Source organism: Maylandia zebra, linkage group LG17 (assembly GCF_041146795.1).
Source record: "Maylandia zebra isolate NMK-2024a linkage group LG17, Mzebra_GT3a, whole genome shotgun sequence".
Lineage (NCBI taxonomy): Eukaryota > Metazoa > Chordata > Actinopteri > Cichliformes > Cichlidae > Maylandia > Maylandia zebra.
The window spans coordinates 14,859,212-14,879,165 of record NC_135183.1 but is presented as its reverse complement, the minus strand read 5'-3'; the positions used below and the strand labels follow the sequence as shown (position 1 = coordinate 14,879,165).

At 42.0% G+C, this 19,954-nt stretch overlaps 1 protein-coding gene across 9 annotated transcripts in view; it reads left to right on the top strand.

Moving 5' to 3' along the window:
• The window catches only part of pde4dip (phosphodiesterase 4D interacting protein), a 97,596-nt gene that overhangs the window by 64,777 nt on the left and 12,865 nt on the right, over positions 1 to 19,954 (top strand). For 8 of the 9 annotated variants that reach the window (XM_076876099.1, XM_004569353.4, XM_004569352.4 and 5 more), the window contains 19 exons: positions 1,915 to 2,052; positions 2,406 to 2,525; positions 2,672 to 2,764; positions 2,941 to 3,150; positions 3,268 to 3,426; positions 3,728 to 3,826; positions 4,023 to 4,160; positions 4,253 to 4,432; positions 4,537 to 4,731; positions 4,815 to 5,069; positions 5,219 to 5,384; positions 7,210 to 7,295; positions 7,433 to 7,599; positions 7,902 to 8,199; positions 8,346 to 8,526; positions 8,713 to 8,829; positions 9,476 to 9,929; positions 11,417 to 11,652; positions 11,804 to 11,849. In XM_076876099.1, the coding sequence (XP_076732214.1) occupies positions 1,915 to 2,052; positions 2,406 to 2,525; positions 2,672 to 2,764; positions 2,941 to 3,150; positions 3,268 to 3,426; positions 3,728 to 3,826; positions 4,023 to 4,160; positions 4,253 to 4,432; positions 4,537 to 4,731; positions 4,815 to 5,069; positions 5,219 to 5,384; positions 7,210 to 7,295; positions 7,433 to 7,599; positions 7,902 to 8,199; positions 8,346 to 8,526; positions 8,713 to 8,829; positions 9,476 to 9,929; positions 11,417 to 11,652; positions 11,804 to 11,849 (3,338 nt within the window). The remainder of the gene's footprint in view (positions 1 to 1,914; positions 2,053 to 2,405; positions 2,526 to 2,671; positions 2,765 to 2,940; positions 3,151 to 3,267; positions 3,427 to 3,727; positions 3,827 to 4,022; positions 4,161 to 4,252; positions 4,433 to 4,536; positions 4,732 to 4,814; positions 5,070 to 5,218; positions 5,385 to 7,209; positions 7,296 to 7,432; positions 7,600 to 7,901; positions 8,200 to 8,345; positions 8,527 to 8,712; positions 8,830 to 9,475; positions 9,930 to 11,416; positions 11,653 to 11,803; positions 11,850 to 19,954) is intronic. The other variant, XM_004569348.4, reaches the window with a different exon arrangement.

The following is a 19,954-nucleotide window of genomic DNA, read 5'->3' as shown; positions in this document are numbered from 1 at the left end:
CTCTTGCTTGTCTCCTCCACTGCTGACAAAGCTGAACACACTCACCGCCTTGATTACCCTCAAAGGAAGCATAAATAACCCTCTTTTACGGTATCTTAGCGACCCTTCCATTGCTATGGAAACCGTTTCCAAGGTCTGCAGCCATCGCTCTGTAAAGGCTCTTCTGTCTACTGCAGCTTCATAACTTCTATTGTCATGTTAATGAACAGTTAAAATGTGGTTCAGTCTGAAAGGAGCGTACAGACACACAACAGCTATGTGATAGTCTATTATTGTCAAACATATACGGCTATTGTAATGCAATACACAAAACTGCACAGTGCACACATTAGTCCAGGAATGAAGAAACAAATATGTCATTCATACAACTAAACTCTGGATTATTTTGCTGAGATTTCTGTACCCTTGTGGTAAAGTACTCAACGTGTAATATCAGCAGAACTGTTAGAAGCTTTCTGGGTCTTGTTCTGGCTCATCACTCTCTGGCCTCCAAAGATGTAGAGCAGCTGTCTTACAGTGCGATTTATGACTAGGTTCATACAAAAATAATAATAATAATGGATTGCATTTATATAGCACTTTTCGAGACCCTCAAAGCGCTTTACAATTCCACTATTCATTCACTCTCACATTCACACACTGGTGGAGGCAAGCTACAGTTGTAGCCACAGCTGCCCTGGGGCAGACTGACAGAAGCGAGGCTGCCATATCGCGCCATCGGCCCCTCTGGCCACCACCAGTAGGCGGTAGGTGAAGTGTCTTGCCCAAGGACACAACGACCAAGACAGACAGAGCTGGGGATCGAACCGGCAACCTTCCGGTTACAAGATGAGCTTCCCAACCCCCCCCAAAATACTGTTTTCTGAAGCAAATACGAGGCTCACCGAGTCAAATCAGGAAAATATCTTGTGATTTTTTTTTTTGTTATTTGATACTTGCTTACTACAATACAGAATGTCCAAAGGCTCACAAATGGGGAATTCTGTTGTTAAATTCCTGACTACTGAGACCATGCTTTGGGGGGGGGATCTGCTTCACATTTATTGAAAGGGCCTTGGAAAAGTATATTTTAGTGTATGTAGGATTTGATTAATGGTTTTGACCAGAAATCAGTGTTCAAATGTTCCCGACTGTTGTTTTAAAACACATTTCAGAAATGAACTGGGGATGACACAATTTCTAAGCCCCTACAAGTATCTTATTCTGCATTATGTTGCATATCAGATTATTTAATTCAATCAGACAACATAGTGATGTAAATATTAGCCCCATTCTAGTGTAATTCGTTAATATATAGAAAATGAAGCGATCGTTCCTCTGGTACAAATCCAGTTGGTTTACGCTTTCTTTCTTTTCACCACACTGCTTGACACAGTGTTGCTCTGGGACACAGCTGAAATGACTGTAGAAAAGGCTGCGCACAGAGCTAATGTCTCCAAGGGCTGAGTGACATCACATCATTACAGTCTCATAAAAACAAAAACAAGGAAGTCAACAAAATGCTGCTATGGCAACACCCACTTCCAGAGGAAGCCATCCGACACCAAGCTGACATCACTTTCCACTTTCACTCCATCATCCACACAACAGCTGCAACAATAATAAAAGACTGTGTTTATCTGGAGGACTATAACTTTTAATCCTTGGTTAAGAACCAAACTTTAAATTTAGGTTTGTCACAGCTCATAATAACCCACAAGTATACATTCGTAACATGTGATGCAAAGAAAAGCAGACTAATCAGACTGCTACTATAACGTTGTAATCAACAAATGTTAAGACTTAACAACTGTATTCATGAATCATCAGTAATATGATAAAAATGTACTGTTTCATCTCCATACCTCATCATAATCTACTAACACATTCTCCTCACTGGCGAATCTGTCATGCTTCCTCCTGTCTCTTTTTCAGCGATTGATTGACAATCAGCAGGGTCAGCTCAGTTATTATGAGAGTGCTGCAGGTCAGTGTGTTGGCGAGCTGCAGAAGGCCCAGGATCAGGTGCGCTCACTACAGGCCAAGATCAGAGAGAGCGAGACGAGGAACCAGGTACAAAGACACCAGTCTCCAAAACTACCGCTTCATCTTCTTTTTGCCTTCATATACTTTGAACTTGAAACATGACACTGTCAAAATATCCACTTGTACAGCTCTTAGGAGAGCTGAAGCCTATCCTTGCTAATATTTGGCCAATGGCAAGGCACACCCTGGACAGATCGCTGGTGTTTTGCAAGGCCAACACAGACAGTCATTCACACTTACATTCATACGTACAGCTAGTTTAGAATTGCTAATGAATCTAACATGCATGTCTTTGGACTGTGGGTGAAAACATACAAACACATGCCGTAATATATTCCAGATAATGTGGAATTTTGTTCTGGGTGTTTGTGTGTATGTAGAAGCTGCAGGAGCGTCTAGGTGAAATGGAGCTTGAGCTGCGATCGGCCCAAGAGGATGCCCAGCAACAGGAGAGAAATATCCAGAACCTCACTGATACTGTAAACTCCAAACAGGCAGAGGTACAGTAGTGATAAATAAGGCTTGATAGTAAATAAAGGAGGGAATTCAAAATCTGAGCATTGCAGAGAGAATGAAAGTAAGGTCAGAGGTGGAAGTGCTGAAAATCCCACAGTTTCACACATGAATTGTGCCTTTGATTGTGCAGGTTGCAGAGCTGTACAGGGTGATTGAGGAGCAAAATAAGACACTGTGCTCACTCAAAGAGCTTGCCAACCGCAACCAGCTGCAGCAGCTGCAGGTTGGTCCTCCACACAAAGCACAGTTCTGTTTTATTAATTACCAAGCTGCCTATCTAAAATAATTTTTCAGCATACAATAAAAACATGTTTCAGAGTTGAGTTGAGTTTCATTCCTGTTTGGTTCCTCACCTGCCCTTTATGTCTTTCTTTCTTCCCTGACTGGTTTTACTTGTAGGCGTCTGGTGCAGAGACTATTAGAGGTCAGGGTGAGGTCCTGGCTCTGCAGGCCTCTCTGTTCCAAGCTCAACTGGAGCTGCAGGCTGGACAGAGAGCCCAGTGTCAGGCAGTCAGGACTCAGGAGGACCTGAACCGGGCCCTGGAGAGACTAGAGAAAGAGCTGCAGGGGTCGCTGGAACACAAGAGGGAGGCAGAGAGACACAACCAGGTGAGAAAATGACTTCTTTTTTTTTTAATGAGGGTGTTTTCGTCATTCTTCTTTTCTTTGTTTTAATTGCATCGTGGTTCTTTTCACTTTATCGTGTCGTGCATGCGCGACACTCAGGAGCTGCAGCTAGCTCTAGAAAAGGCTCGATCAGCTCTCCAGGAGAGAGAGGAGCAACTGAGAGAGGGTGAGCAAGAGAGACAGAGAGAAAAGGAGGAGAGAGAGAAGATCATCAGCGAGCTGAAGGCTTCCCTGAAGACCAAAGAACAGCTGGTGGAGGTTGGACACAATCAAATAGTCTGTAAACAGTAAACAAACCATCATGTTCGACGATAATAAATACAAACAGATCTCATTCTTGTCAATATTGTATAATAAACACAGAAGTGCACATGACTAATGCTTAAAATGCTCCGCATCTGAGCAAAGAACGACAAAACTAAAAGTAAGATGAGCTGCAGTTGCTCTCACAGCCCCTAGACGCTTTCTGAAAACTTCAGCTCCATTCAAGCTCTATTTTGTCTTTGTGGATAAGTAGGATTGTAATTACTCTGCAGTTGACGGTCTGTTTGCTGTCCAGCAGTACTGCTGTGAGTTCCTGGAGGATCCAACGGAGAAAAGAGACTCTGTGCTTCAGAAACTTCGCCAGCGTATAAAGGAGCGAGACGGAGCTCTGGAGGTAAACACAGCAGTACGCTCGCCAACACATGACAAAAGCCAAAACAATTAGACCAACACAACGTGTCCTGTGAACTCCTTTATATCATGTTAATTGTTAGTAGTCTAAGATGGTTGAGTTTGTGGGTTTAGATTTTAACACATGCCATTTTAGTTAGATGGAGGTTAAAACAACTTTATTTCCACAAACCCTGCAGAAAATAGTGGATGAGAAGTTCCGCTGCATGGAGGAGAAAGACGAGGAGACTCGTCGCCTGCAGCTGCTGCTCAGAGAAAAGGAGAGAGATCTAGAGAGACAGCGCTGCGTCCTGGCCAGCAATGAGGAGACCATCACTGTAAGAGGACACACAAAATAAACTCATCTTTTTTTCTTGGCAGTATGTTGCCTCATCTTGCTTCCTTATTGGAATGTTTGTGTCTGTATCAGAGCCTGGAAGTACTGCTGCGGGGTAAGGCTCTGGAGCTGGAGCAGGTGTGTGATGCCTGGAGGAACGTCCAGAGGCAGCAGCAGGAGAGTGAGGAGAGGCAGAGCTGCATCCTGAGAGAGAGAGATGCCATCATCAACCAGCTGCAGAAGGCACTGCACACTGGCACACAGGAGGCTCAGGTAGAGAGAGATCGGCAGGAAGAGTAACATATGTTCCTGCAGAGAAATATTCCCAGGATCGTGTTAACCAATAAGTATATTCTTGTTTCTTATCTCATCTGCAGGATCTGCGCTGCTCCTTGCTGGCTCAGATCCAGTCTGCTCCAGGTGATGTTCTGGAAGAGCTTAAGGTCCGGCTCCACCTCAAAGACCGCCTCTTCCAGGAAGTACTGGCTGACCGGACCCATCAAGCTCAGGAGCACCAGAAGGAAGTTCAGGATCTCCTCAGAAGCATCAACAGCAGAGACCAGTATATTAAGGTAGAGCAGATAAAGCATGTGAAATCCGAGAGTGAAAAGAAAAGGTTGAATATACAGAAAACCTGACAACACTCTCCCTCCAGGACTCTGCAGTCCGCCTGAGTGAGGTCATAACTGAGCAAAAGTCAAGACTCCAGGAACTTCGCAAACAGCTGAGCTCAGGTTTTGGATCACAGCCTGACTTTGGAGCAGACTTGGCTTTGGAGCTTCAGGCAGTGCAGGAGGAGCTTTTTCTGGCTCTAAGGAGGGAGAAGGAGAGTCAAGAACTTACCAGGAGTCAGACTGCAAGGCTAGACTCCCTCAACAGGACTCTGCATGTGAAGGAGGAGATCATCAGGGTTAGTGTGTGAGAATACAGAAGGTATCTGTGGAGTATAGTAGAACCTCTTGTCTAATAAGCTGATAGTGTGTGTATGTTGCCTATGCTTGTATGTCTATACATGTCATGAGTTCTATGCGTGTGAGTTCATGTTTGTTTGTGCTGCAGGATTTTCAGAGGCAGATGGTGGATCCTTCAGGGCTCCCTCTGGTGGAAAGACTGACCCAGGAGGTCCAGGAGCTGCGGGAGAGACTGGGTCAGGAGGATAGCCCTCCAATGGGACGCCCTGTCCTAGGCCGTGACCGGCCTAACAGCAGGCAGCCTGACTTTGGAGGTGGGCACCAGAGAAGCATGGGACAGTATCTGTAACAGCAGCACTTCTAGCACTGGGGAGCGGTGACTGTAGAATGGCTTACTGCACTGTGGTGATGGGATATGTACCATAAATCTATCAGCTGAAACTCTTTGGTGTGAAAATACTAACATGGAAAGTAGATGAAAGCGGACGGATGGATATTGATCTGAACTTGTAGCGTCCCAAAAAAGAACATCTTGTTTAATAACTTTATAAATGTTGTAGTGCAGTTATTGTGAGTTTGCACAATTAGTGCTGCTTCTTTTGCGTGTAAATGATAGCAAGGCATTTAATTTTTAATTTTTTGAATAACACATCATCATTATGATTATAACTGCAAATATTGTGGTAGTGTGCGCTTCAGAATGTAACCTTTATATGATGGTGTTTGTGTGCCTTTGCATGTTTTTTGCAGCAAGTTTGAGATTTCTGTATACTTAACTCAAGTCACATGCTGTCTGAAGATCATGGAAATCTGAGCACATTCCACATTGTGTTTAGTACAGTGACTGTGTATATTTAGTTTGCATGTTTGCTTCTGTGCATTCCAACAACTACTGGTCCAGTTGCTCTGTTGCTGTTGTTGTTAAATGAACGAATGTCACACTAGAACACAGTAAGTATGAAGTATCAAACTGAATAATATATGTGCGTCTGCACAGACACCACGAGAAGCCACATTTGTTGCATTGTAGGCATTTCTGCACCTTTTTCCTTGAATTTTTCCCCGTCCAGAGCCAAACACCCTTCAAAGTGGTTTGTAATAAATAATAAACATACTGTACCTGATTAATGCCTTTGTGATTTCAGAGGTTTCAGATTATTCTACTTTAGTACTTGCGAAAGCTGAAATTCTCCTTTTTTTCCTTCTTTAATGTGCAATGTTCAGTATTAACTCACGTAAAACACACAGTGGCACAAGCACATGGTCCACCTTTCAGAGGAAAATCTCTCCTTCATTCCCCCTCACTGAGTGAAAATGTGTCAGACTGAAACATCTGACTAATATGCATAAATGTCATAATTTGAAATTTAGCATATAGAGATTAAGTTGATGCCAAGGTCACATTTATTTATCTTTAATTTTTTAAATTCATTATTTATCAAGAAATAATAGACATAAACATCAATCACATAAGAGGAACCTGCCCCTGTATCTGATCTGGATACTAGTAAATTTGCATACCGATACCTTAATATATAATTGTTTACTTATATCTGCAAATACAGACATTGTGGTAATGCTAGTAATCATTACTGGTGAGGTAAATACAGTTTTCTTCCATTATTTTAATTCAATATTAAAATGAATAATTACTTTTTACCAGTCTTCATAACAGTAACTCATCTTAAACATAGACTGTGAGGCAGTCCTGCCTTAGCTCTTTGTCAGCTACCACTTTATTTCCAAGGCTCAGAACACTCAACATCCTGTCATCTTCAGGGATTTTTAAGCCTTCTCCATCCGTCTTTTAAGTCTTTCTCGCTGGTTTTAAATTCTGGATTAAACTCTATATGACTATCCCCGGGATCCCATTCTAGGGCTTAAGTGTAATCCCCTTTAAACTACAGCAGAGTGCAATAAACAAGAAAATCAAACTCATACAGCCTAACACTCAGACTGTTAGACAAGGCTGTGCTACAAATTACCAGCATGATTCTGAGGGTGAATAATATTAGAAGAATTGAGCAAGTGATGGTCTCACACTCAGTTGTAAAACTTCTGAAATGCTCAAAACTGAAGTAAAAGAAAAAGCAGATTGATCTTCTTCTGATTTGGTTGTCTTTGGTCTGCTTCCTGCAGAGCTGAGCGCTGAGGATGATGTTGAGGCTGATGATTTGAACACTGAATACACTGAAAGCATCGACGAAGAAGAGACCGACACCAAGGTATGAGAGCAACCTTCAGCTGTTATTGTTCATCTTGCTTATACAGATAAATCCTGCAGAATAAATATTATGCACAATGTACTGTTTCTAATCATTTGATCAGAATTATTGATTCATTTACTTCTGCGTGTGTACAGAGTTCTGAAGGTCCAGAGAAGAATCTGTCCCACGGCATGCTGCTTGAAAGTCAGGGGCTAATCAAAGTCAAGCAGCTGGTGGAGCAGAAGAGGCTGGTTGAGAGAGAGCTGGGAGAGCTGAAGGCTCAGCTGGAGAAAGCGGGATTCTCTTCAGTATCACAGATGAGGTCATTTTTTTGAGATTTTAAACTCCAAATTAGTCTGTTTTGTCTCTAGTAGTGTAACGGTTAATGCATATGATTCCAGCTGAAGACACAAATCGCCGTTGGAGTTAATCAGGAAGGGCATCTGGTGTAAACTCTGTCAAATCAAAGCCTGTGGAGCTACACATAGCGACACCTTTTGGCAAAGCTGAAATTAGCTTACTATTTTCTGACAACACTAATCTATTCTTGGCCACTAGAGGACAGTAGAGTCTATCTATATAGCTATTTATCTATTTATTTATTGTAACCTCCCTCTGTTACAGGAAAGCTCTGTTCAGCTTGCAGGTAGAGAATGAAGAAGTAAAGCGTCATCTGAATGGAGGGTTGGAGTGTGCCAGTGAACAGAGTGATGAGCAAAATGCACTGGATGGTGAAGACAAGGATGAAAATGAGTTGGATGTGACCATAGAAGAAGAAGAGGAGGAGGAAAACTCTGAACTGTGGGATGCCTGGGAAGGAGAGCTTTGCCTGTCCCAGGCCAAGAGCCAGAGCAATGATGAACAAAGGAAAAGGAGAGCCAGCAGACATCAGACGTTGCCACTGGACTCTAAATCGTCACAGGTGGGAGGATCCTAAATATACTATTATTGCACCATTCTGTAAGGTGTGGTGTAAATTAAAAACAAGAAAGTATCAATTTAAAAGCCACACTTGGTGTTTAAAATTGTTTTTGACAGTCACGATCTTTCCTCCCTGTCTGTAACCAGTACAATGACCTGGGTGGCGAGCTGTTCGCAGATTCACAACAGGCCACTGCGTCCTCTGCAGTTTGTGAGAAGGCAGTTCATCTGCAGCAGAAAAGCAAAGAGCTGCAGGAGAGGCTAATGGTTTCTGAGGCCACAGTGCAGGCTCAGGCCGAGCAGCTCAAAGACTACAGGGACTTGCTCAGTGAGTGGACACAAACTTCGCACTTTTCCTTTTAACAAATGTGGCGGTGATACTGAATTTGTGATGTCAATAATAAGATAAGACCTCAAAATGGTCCAAAAAATGCAATGAAGTTGACGAGGATAGTAGATCCAGCAGTGTCAAACATAATGAAATAAAGCTTCTTCTTCTTCTGTATCCCTGCAGCAGAGACAGCAGTGCAGCAGGACAGTAAACAGATCCAGGTAGACCTCCAGGATCTGGGCTATGAGACCTGCGGCCGCAGTGAAAATGAAGCTGAGAGAGAAGAAACCAGCAGCCCCGGTGTGTATTATTATCACCATATAAAAGACGCTGTGGTTCTTTGAGACCCTTTGTTTTGAATTTTATATCAGTAATGTCATTCAATTCTGATTAATGTTTTATTAAGAGTTGTTTCTAATCATACAATGTCCGTAAATATCCTGAAATTGATCTCGTCAGTGTTATTTGTCGGGGTATCATAGAAACAGCAGAGGGCAGCCAAGTGCAGCCTTTGTGCCAAACAGTAGCCTTCTCTTCACGGTCCAGTGCATTCTACTCAGCACTGTTTGCATTCCCAGCTTAAAAGCTCGATGGTTAGTCAAAACTTTGACCTGAAGCCTTGGCCTGTAAAATGAGAGTTCCTGGCTGCTCTATTATACTGTGGTTTGGTTTTCATTGACCCCTTAGAGGGAAATCAAATCAATATAAGCTACTCTGAGTGATCGCCATGAATGTTTTTGAGAGCCAGAGTTGTATTTGGATGAAAGGGTAGTCTGCTACTAGGTTTTATACACATATCTCATAATTTTAAAGTACCCCAGACTATGGGCCTTAAGATGACATTAACTGATGTTACTGATGCTTTGTTTTTTCAATCATATATTTCAGTGTCACTCACAAGAAACAGAGTCTGAATCTGATGAACGCATTGTATGTTTCCTGACAGAGTTTGATGACCTAGAAATGTGTACGTCTCTGGAATGCGGTTCCCAATGGTGGCCTGCCAGCAGCAATGACAAAACCACCACCCAGAGCTGCGGTTATGGTAACGAGGCCTCCTCTCTCCAGCACCTTGTTAAGGACCTCCGCTCACAGCTATCCCGCTCCCAGGGAGTGATCTCCGGGCTCCAGAGCCGCCTCCGTTCCCTCTCTACCTCTAGTGAATATGGTCCTTCGATACCCCACAAGGTCAACTGGTCCATCCAGACATCAGCTTCACAGAGCCAGGCAGAGGATAATGAGGGCTGGCAGTCATCTAAGGGAGGTCAACTACGTTCACCCCATCACCCAGACAAGGACCTAGAGAGGCTTGCTTCTCGTGTAGATGCACTGGAGGACCAGCTGATGAAAGGTGGAAAGAAGGCTGCGGCAGAGGATGGAGTGTCTGCCACCTTGCCAGGGTAAGAAAGACGTTGCGATGCAGTTTTTTGTTTGTTTTGCTTTTTTTCTAACTCTTTTCTTTGTTGGTGGGGTGGGATAGTAGTTTCTTTTGTTTCCAGTTCAACACAATGAGTGTTTGTGCCAACACCAAGAACATAAACCAGATCAATATAAACAGATTATTTGACAGTTCAAGAGTGGCTGCTTTTTTACCCTAAATAGTGCCAGGAAGAGTCTGCTTCTGCAGAACCTCAGACAACGCCAAGCTGTCGTAGTCCAAAAATGTAAAATTCCGGAAATTCCTGAGGCATAGAGATCAATCCTGTTGTCAGACAAAGAACCAGTGCCCATCACCAATTTCAGTCGTTTGTTGGAGAAGAATAGGAATATCTTCATTAAAAAGCTACAAGCTTTCAAATCTGACTTGGTTAAATCAAACTTTTACTATTGTTGTCAAATATAGGTAAATTTCAGTAATTCAGTCTTTTACTGATTATTTTCCTTTTGAATGCCATTAATAAAATCCTTCATCTGATAATGATGAATTGAATAAAGCGCTTTATACAGCATTCCTCTACATTTTTTAAAATTTCTATCCACAGCTATGCTCAGCCTGTCCTGTACATGTATTACATTTTAAAATGTTAATAGCTTAATGCTCATTATAGCTTTATTATAGCAAATATATTAAAATTGTATCTATTGGTAACTTTATGGTGAAATAAACCAGGAAAATAATTTTTAAAAGACACTACAAAAAATCATAATATGGACTCGCTGGGGTGGGGGGTTGAGGGGTGGGTGGGTGGGGGGGGGGGGGGGGTTGATTGACAGAAATTGCCTAAAATGAGCAAAAACCCATTTAAACAGTGCTTGTCAGTATCAAGCTTTAGTAATCAAGTGTAACCACAGATGCTTTTATGTAAACTCGGCAGCCTGACAGTGAGGGGATTAACTAACACGAGGTTGGGAACATGCTGCCCCATTTGCCATTTATGAATAAACTGTGTGGCTTCAGTGAAGCTTCAGTTCCAACACTGTGACACTGACTCAGGTAAAATATATAGAGAAATCTTTCCCCCATAGGAAGTAAGTCCAAAGAAATTAGGAGCAGGTGTGAGCAACGGGCATGAGCATATCAGGATAACTTTGGGTTCTGAATGATTGAATAATTACATCTTTAATGACTTTTAAGAAGAACTGTAGATTTACAGTTGGAAAGGTCTCTTGGAGCTGTTTGTAAACAACTGCATAGTTCAAGATCTTCATTTCAAATAGTACAAGTAAAAGTTGTTTAGATGCATCACCACTTTGCAAAGATCTGGAAGAAGAACCAAACTGTCATCCTCAGGTGAGAGGAAATAACATCAACGACACTGCCTTAAAGTGAGGCGAGTTTCACCATGGAATGAGACAGCGCCAAACAATAAAAGAAGCAAAAAAGCTTTCAGGTATTATTTTACACATTGTCAGGTGTGCTACATTCTTCTTTCTTTTCATTGTGCAGAAAATTCGACACACTGATCCAGGCTCAGGCCAAAGAACTGTCTCACCTCCGCCAGCGGCTACGAGAGGGTCAGGGTGTGTGCAGCATCCTCACCCAGCACCTGGGAGACACAACCAAGGCGTTTGAGGAGCTGCTGAGAGCCAACGACATCGACTACTACATGGGCCAGAGCTTCAGGGATCAGTTAGCTCAGAGCAGTGCTCTGGCACAGAGAGTTAATGCCAAATTTGGTGGAAGTGAGTCTGTTTTTGTTGTTTCATTGTACAGCCTTAAAATCAGACCAGATGCGAAGTCTCAGAAAGTACAAACGACACCATGGATTTCTCATGAGCAAGGAGTGCAGATAACAGTTAATGATATTGATGCTCTTTCTTTGTTTTCAAACAGGAGATTGTTCCGAAAACCCAGATAAGACAGAGCTACTTGCCATCTGGTCAGTCCTCATTACAGCTTTGTGTGTGTGTGTGTGTGTGTGTGTGTGTGTGTGTGTGTGTGTGTGTGTGTGTGTGTGTTTGTGTGTGTGCGTGTGTGCGTGTGTGTGTGTGTGTGTGTGTGTGTGTGTGTGTGTGTGTGTAAAAATTAATTATATTCCATTATTCCACTTCACAATTATTGTGATCCAAAAATGTTAAGCTACACAAAATAAAAAATTTTTTGGGGGGGGGCTATAATGTTTTTGGTCAATCTCAAACATTATACTGAATACTGAATGTGAAAAATGGCGTAATTCACCATATTGTCATTCTGCATTTTTCAGCTTTCGCATTTTCAAATACCACATTGATGCACCTTCAGGGTGATACTTAATCTCTAATGCTGTATTGTGTTGTTATACTACACAATACAACATTAGAGATTAAAGCCTATCAATACACAAGATATATTTACATTACATAACAATGAAATAACTATAGAAATCGCAGCTTGTTCCATTAACATTACAGGAGAATGTAGGACAATACTAAAATATGAAATCTAAAATAACTACATATTTTCCTGTTTAAGCAGACAAGCTTAATTATAAGAAGTTGCATTCCTTTCTGACATGAAATGAAATATAAATCCATGCCATCACAGTTAGTAGCTGTTCTGTGTATTAAAATAGAGTTATACATTTATAATGCTTAATGGTGAGTTTTTAAACTAAAGTTCCTTGTATTTAAGACCAGTCTAAGCTGTTATAAGAACTAATTGAAAGCTACATATTTCTGAGTTGGGAAGGGTCAGCAAAACCATGTATTTCTGTGTTTACTGGGGAAAAAAACTAAGATTTTAAAAGCTGAACATTCCACTTCCTCTCGGCAGCCTTGTTCATTTTCTTGTCCTTTTTTTTTCTTACAATCTATGTCAAGTCTGACTTCCTGCTGCAATTCAGTTCAATTCAGTTTTATTTATACAACACCAAATCACAACAGTCGACTGAAGGCACTTAATATTGTAAGGCAGACCCTACAATAATAAAACAGTGAAAACCCCAGCAATCATATGAACCCTTATGAGCAAACACTTTGGCAACAGTGGGAAGGAAAAACTCCCTTTTAGCCTCCAGCAGAACCAGGCTCAGGGAGGAGCGGGGCCATCTGTCACTACTGGTTGGGGTGAGAGAAGGAAGACAGGATAGAAGACATGCTGTGGAAGAGAGACAGAGATTAATAACAAGTATGATTCAGTGCAGAGAGGTCTATTAACACATAGTGAGTGAGAAAGGTAACTGGAGAAGAAACACTCAATGCATCATGGGAATCCCCCAGCAGCCTACACCTATTGCAGCATAACTAAGGGAGGATTCAGGGTCACCTGATCCAGCCCTAACTATATGCTTTAGCAAAAAGGAAAGTTTTAAGCCTAATCTTAAACATAGAGATAGTGTCTGTCTCCTGAATCCAAACTGGAAGCTGGTTCCACAGAAGAGGGGCCTGAAAACTGAAGGCTCTGCCTCCCATTCTACTTTTAAATACTCTAGGAACAACAAGTAGTTCTGCAGTGCGAGAGCGAAGTGCTCTAATAGGGTGATATGGTACTACAAGGTCATTAAGATAAGATGGGGCCTGATTATTTAAGACCTTATATGTGAGGAGCAGGATTTTGAATTCAATTCTGGATTTAACAGGGAGCCAGTGAAGGGAAGCCAATGCAGGAGAAATATGCCCTCTCTTTCTAGTCCCTGTCAGTGCTCTTGCTGCAGCATTTTGGATCAACTGAAGGCTTTTCAGCGAGTTTTTAGGACATCCTGATAATAATGAATTACAGTCGTCCAGCCTGGAAGTAATAAAAGCATGAACTAGTTTTTCAGCGTCACTCTGAGACAGGATATTTCTAATTTTAGAGATGTTGCACAAATGGAAGAAAGCAGTCTTACATATTTGTTTAATATGTGCACTGAAGGACATTTCCTGGTCAGAAATTACCCCAATATTCCTCACAGTGTTACTGGAGGCCAAGGTAATGCCATCCAGAATCTGGTTACTGGCCTTAATTTGACACAGTGCTGCTGATCAAATGTCCAGCTTTTAAAATCTTAGTTTCTCTTTAATAATCCTCAAGCGCAAGTACAAATCGTTAATATTTCTTCAGCAGAAAGCTGTTTAGTTTAAAGAATTTGTAACACACAGGCACCTGATTAGTGTGTTCAATGCCATTTAATGTATCATCACAGCTTTATGATGAAAGAACACAGTTTTACAAGGCTCCATTAAGCAAAAGCTATAAGCACAGATTTTGGCAGCTCATTTCTTTTGCTTGAGCAATGAATGTCCTGGATGTTCAATCACTTGTAACACAACATTGAATTTTGTTTCATAACACAGCTCTTCGATTTTCATGCATGAGTGAGAAGAAAAGAATCACATGGCTGCCCGAGAGGTCAAAAGCACAGACTGTAAATCTGTCACAAAAATACTTAATGCTCATTAAAAAGTACGAACAGTTACATGAATTTCAGTCAATTACCGTAAACACACTAAAACGCTGGCTTGGTCTTTAGAGCTCCACCACTGCTGTTGGATAAAAGTGAGCGCTGGGTCAAATCTCGAAAAACAAACAGTGCTATATGAATAATTAGAGCTCGTCCTCAGAGAGACGTAAACAGGGGGAGGCCTGCAGTAATCTGCCAGCGTGTTATTCCAGCACAGATGGTTGACCAGATGTGAAGGAGAATCAGCGAGTGTGTTTTCTGTGGCAGAAATTTAGCCTTCCCCCTGGTTACGAGTGTACATACAGTGTGTATGGGGTTGCACTGAACTGTTGAACGGTGTGGTCAGTTATGTGTGTCAGCTTGTAAATGCATGAATAATCAGACAGATTTCTTTATATCAAGAAAAACAGGTGAGATGTGTGAAAATTGTGTTGTTTACCACTGATTTTGTTTCTTTGAAAGTAGCACAATGCCTCAGGGATCCAGAACCCTCGTCATAGAATGTGCAATAAACACAGAATAAATTACAGTATCTATTTTAGCTACTAAAGTACGATTATGTTTAAACACGCAAAGTTTCAGGCATTTTTGCTAAAATGGCATCTAAAAAAAACCACTAATTGCCTGATGACTATTCAGTATTTTAAATGGATCTGTATGTGCAAATACTGACCTACACGGTTTTTAACAGAACAACACAGAAAAACACAAACCAATTATATTTACCATCCCTGAACCAACATGACAATCCTGTACAAGTTGGTTGCCTTTAAAAACATTGTCCATGTTAGCTGGAAGGGAGCGTTATGTTGTGTTTATTTAAAACCACTTTCACTCAAAATACAGCACTTTTTTTTTTTACAGTGTTAAACTCATATTAGAAAATTAATTTCCTGCCAGGCTGTCAGGTTCCACCAATTTATAGGCGTTGACACTAGTACATATTTTGCATGGTCTTATGCACATGGCTGCTGTAAGTTGTTAAAGTGTAATCACAGGTAATAAGAACTTACACTTGGGGTTGTTTTTCTGACAACAGTATCTACATAACATGGACAGCAGGCCAAATGTACAGTACATGACATGAGTGACTGCACTGATAGCGTAATACTGCTTAGGCTTTTTGCTGCATTTGGCTCAGGGCATGCCCTCTAATCAGGTTAAGTTATTAAGACCTCAAATGGGGACAGAAATAGGTCAAGAGGAGCTAAACACACAGACACACACGTGCGCACGCGCGTACACACACACACACACACAGAGGGAGTGAGCGAGAAAGAGAGAAAACGTGAGCGATGAAGCCCGTCAGAGAGAGCGTCACTTTGCTTCAGTGTATCAGGAGCAGCGCGTGGCACTATGCATCCAGCAGAGCACCGATTTCTGTTATGTAAGATTTACTCACCAGAAACCTGGATTTTTTTGTGTTCATGGACAGAAGGCTGGGCATAAGGGATTTTTCTTTCAACCTGAAGCTTTTTAAGTGGAGGATACTTGTTATATTCTGAAACCTTGAAAAGAAAACCATTTTCATTTTGTGATTGCATTTTTGCAGCTAAGATGATGCTTACATGTTTTTATGGATAGACTGGTGTGGCTAGAAAACATATCAGCAAGCAGAAGAAAGAAGGAGCAATGCTTTGTGGGTGATCTTTCATTCAGCTGTTTTTTTTTCTGATGGTTGCTGGAGCATGAACATATAAGCCCTCAGGATCTGGACTTTGATTTAGATGCATAGCTCTGTTTCCTTCTTACTCTTTCGTCACTACATCTCTGCCTCAGGCCTGCTGCTGCTGCAGCTGTGCGTTTGCTGGTGGAGTGAAAGACTGTGTCAAGAGCAGCAACAAGAGGCTTTCTTTTCAGGGAATTATTCAAGCGGTCGTGAACCTAGGAGCAACAGCATCAGAAAAGGAAAAGTGTACAGGAGAGTAGAATTTCCTCAGGGAGTGGAGTAATTTATTTGTTTCCACTTTTAAACCTTTACATTTCTGCTGATCTTCTTATCTTCTTCTTTTTCAATTACCCCTGATTTCAATTTGTTGATCACACCCACAACCCTCTCTGGGAAGCCCAAACCTAATGAGGATTTTCTATGCTTTTCACCTTATCACCCGCGCACTCTGTCGTCTCTCCTGCTGTGTTATGCCCTACCTGTCTAATATACCTTCTGTCACACACATTTTGGGAATCTCTGCATCTATGCCAGTGAACCATTCTCCGTTACCTCTGGAGACCCAGCAGAGAAGAACAAACTGCAGCAGAGTTCAATAGAAACGGTGCAGACAGAGGAGGCATGGTCGCTCACCCAGGTGGAGGGTGTTAGGAGCGGAGGGTGACTGAGGGTGGGTGATGGCTCCTCTGTGGAAAGTCATGCTGTCTAAAAGCAGCCCACTGTACAGAGACTCTCTGTTCTCTTTCTCCCTGTGGGAGTGGAAAGCTCAGGAGAGAGAGCTGTTGCTGCTGAAGAAACACACCGACAGGGAGAGGAGAGCAATGCTCACACAGCTCGACAAGTAAGACAGCACAAAAAAAGAAACATGTTATCAATTTGAAACAGTATAACAAGCTTCTGTTATTTCAGTTACAGTCATGTTTATGCATTAACTATATGAGCAAAGCATCTAGTTTGTTTAGAGTTAATGTTTGAAGTGAGGGAAACTGGCAGACTAGTGCTATCATAAGAGGTCAATTTGTTGTTCTGGGTGTTCGCCTTCATCCTCTGATGAATGTGCCCTTCACACTCACCAAATCTAATCCCAGATGATTGTTGTTGATGGTTGTTGACCAGCGTGTTAGAGTTCTTCCATTCTTTCATTAGAGTTCAGCAGGCTTGGACAATCAGTGCTAAGATGGACCGAGGCTGTTCTAGCAGCTCTAGTCTTCCAGCACCTTACTAATCCACTTGGTTGGCTATTTCTTGAATTCGTCTGTAGTTTACCAAAGACAAAAAGGAACTTCAAAAAGGGTAACTTGTGGTTTTTGTAAAGTAATATTCATAATCTACACTGCTCAAAAAAAGTAAAAGAATAATTTTCAATCAGAGTATAGCATCAAGTCAGTAAAACGTCTTGGATATTGTTTTGGTCAGTTATGTAGGAGAAGGTGTTGTTATTCAGTTTCAGTTGTTTTGGTGTTAATTAAATTAATAACATCTGTGTAGGACTCTGGCATTTTTTCCCTCCTTATCCATCTTCTTTCACTAGTTTCACATTTGGATAGAGTCACGGGGGTGGCCTGACGTCCACTAGTGAGCTCTGAGCACCATGGAGCCCGGTTTCCATTTGCCATAGAATACAGAATTGGCAAGTCCACCACTAGGACCCTGTGTTTTTCAAATATGAGAGCATGTTCACCCTGAGCACATGTGAGAGATATTGGTGGTAGGTCAGTGATGGTCTGGAAAGACACATCATTGGAGGGACACGCAGACCTCCACAGGCTGGACATCAGCACCCTGACTGCCATTAGGTATCAGCCCTGCAGGTGTTATTTTTCTGGTACAGGCATAGATGTGTAGTGCTGTGAAAAAATATTTGCCCCCTTTACAAAGGGCAGCTTTTAAATGATTCATCCTTAGCAGGGTTGCTGGGAGCTGGAGCCTATCCCAGCTAACATGAGGCAGGGTACACCCTGGACAGATCATGGTCTGTTGCAAGGCATTCAAAGCTATTTGCAATTTAGAACGACCAGCTAATCTAACCCCATTAATTGCATGTCTTTGGACTGTGGGGGGAAGCCAAAATACCTGGAGAGTACCTACAGAAATACAAAGAACATATAAACTCCACACAGAAAGGCAGAGTTGAACTCAGGAACTTCTTTCTGTGAGGCAATTGCTAATCGCTGTGCCACCATGCTGCCCAGTTGATGATTTCATTTATTAAATGGAAAAAGCTATGCAAACCTAAATGGAACCATGTGGGAAAGTAGCTGCACCCTGGAGCCCTCCTAAACCTTCCATCCATTCATCCATCCATCCTTTTAACCAACCTCCATCCATCACCATTACACCACAGTGTTTTCCTAATGGTGTGGCATTCTTTTTATGAAATGCTGTGTTTGTCATGATTACATTAATACCAAACCCAATGAACAGTGTCAGACGAAGGGCAAACGTTTGCTTATATAGTTCAGGATCAGCGAGGGTGTGTGAGCTGGAGTTTCATTCAACATCAGCGGTGAGAAAGGGTCTGTGAACAGGTAGACGTAGCATTAGCTGATGTTGACAGATTGGGTTCCAGAAATGAGGAGTCGAGCACAGTGGAGGGTGGAGAGTTTCACGGGAGTGAGTCGGAAGGAGGCGAGCAGAAGGAGTGGAGCCATCTGTGAGCAGGAAGGTCCTTGTGGCTGAACAGGTAAATCGTTCTGACAACTGACCATGAGGTGCAGTTAGAGATGGGACTTGATACCAATTCAGCAATTACAATTCCATCATTGATATCATTTATCCATTCGATTCCTTATCGATTCAATTATTGGTTCTCATTGGTTCCACTTTGAGAGTCACCACCAAGTAGCGAAGCAGCATATCAAAGACATTACATTTGTGCAAATTAATTGCATGCTGTGTGGTTAAATGCTTGTGCATGAGGTATTTCCCCTCTTTTTTGAGATCGTACTGCTGCTTAAGTAAAGGCAAAGCGTCTGACAGTATGCAGTCTTGATGGATAATGGGTTGCAGGCAGAGCCCAAGAGAGTAGCTCAGCCCAAAGGTGATGGTTACTAGTGTTGTATCCAAAGTCCAGCTTGTCGATAGAATCTCTTTTCTGTAAGTCTTGAGGCTCATCAAGATGCAAATATGAGATGAGCCTTTGTGTTCTTTTTGGTCAGCAGTTGTTTTCCTTGGAACGCTTGCATGAATGCCATTTTTGCAGAGCCTCTGTTGAATTGTGAATCTGACCTTCCTCCATTCCTGAGCCAGGTCAGCCCTGCAGTTCTTTAGATATTGTTCTGGGTTATTTTGTGACTTCCTGGATGTTCCATCAATGCATTTTATGGGAAGCTCACCATTGTTCCAACTTTATCCATTTGTGGAGCACCATGGGTCTGAGTTCCAAAGCCGTAGAAATGACTTCCTAACCCTCACAAGACTGATAGATGTCAATGACTTTGTTACTTCACTTTGTCACAAAGGTTCTGTTGAAATTATTTCTTCATTCACTGGGTGTAGCAGTAATCAGGCCTGAGTGTGGCTAGTGAAATTGAACATAGCTTTCCAAAAAATGTGTGTGTGACTTGTTTAATGTCAGTCTAGATTCTTACACATTTGATCTGATGCAGTGTCATGTATGTGTTAGTCACTAAGAGGCTTCCCCAAAGCAACACGATGCAGTCAGCAAAGCCTTTTGTGAGAAGAGCAGGCAGGTGACTCACACACCTGGTACAGCACTACTTAATAATACTTATCCTTTAAGTCACATGGACACAACTCATGCAGCTACTACTCTCAGATTCCTCAGCGCACAGAAATCAGGGTTCAGTACTTTTAAACATTTTGCCTTTCATTTTAAATTGTGCATGTGTTTCTCTTTGTGTGTCTGGGTGGGGGGGCTATAAATCCTTTTATGGTTTTATGATGATTTAATAGAGTGTTATCTGCACATTATTTGTGGCCTAATAATTTGGGA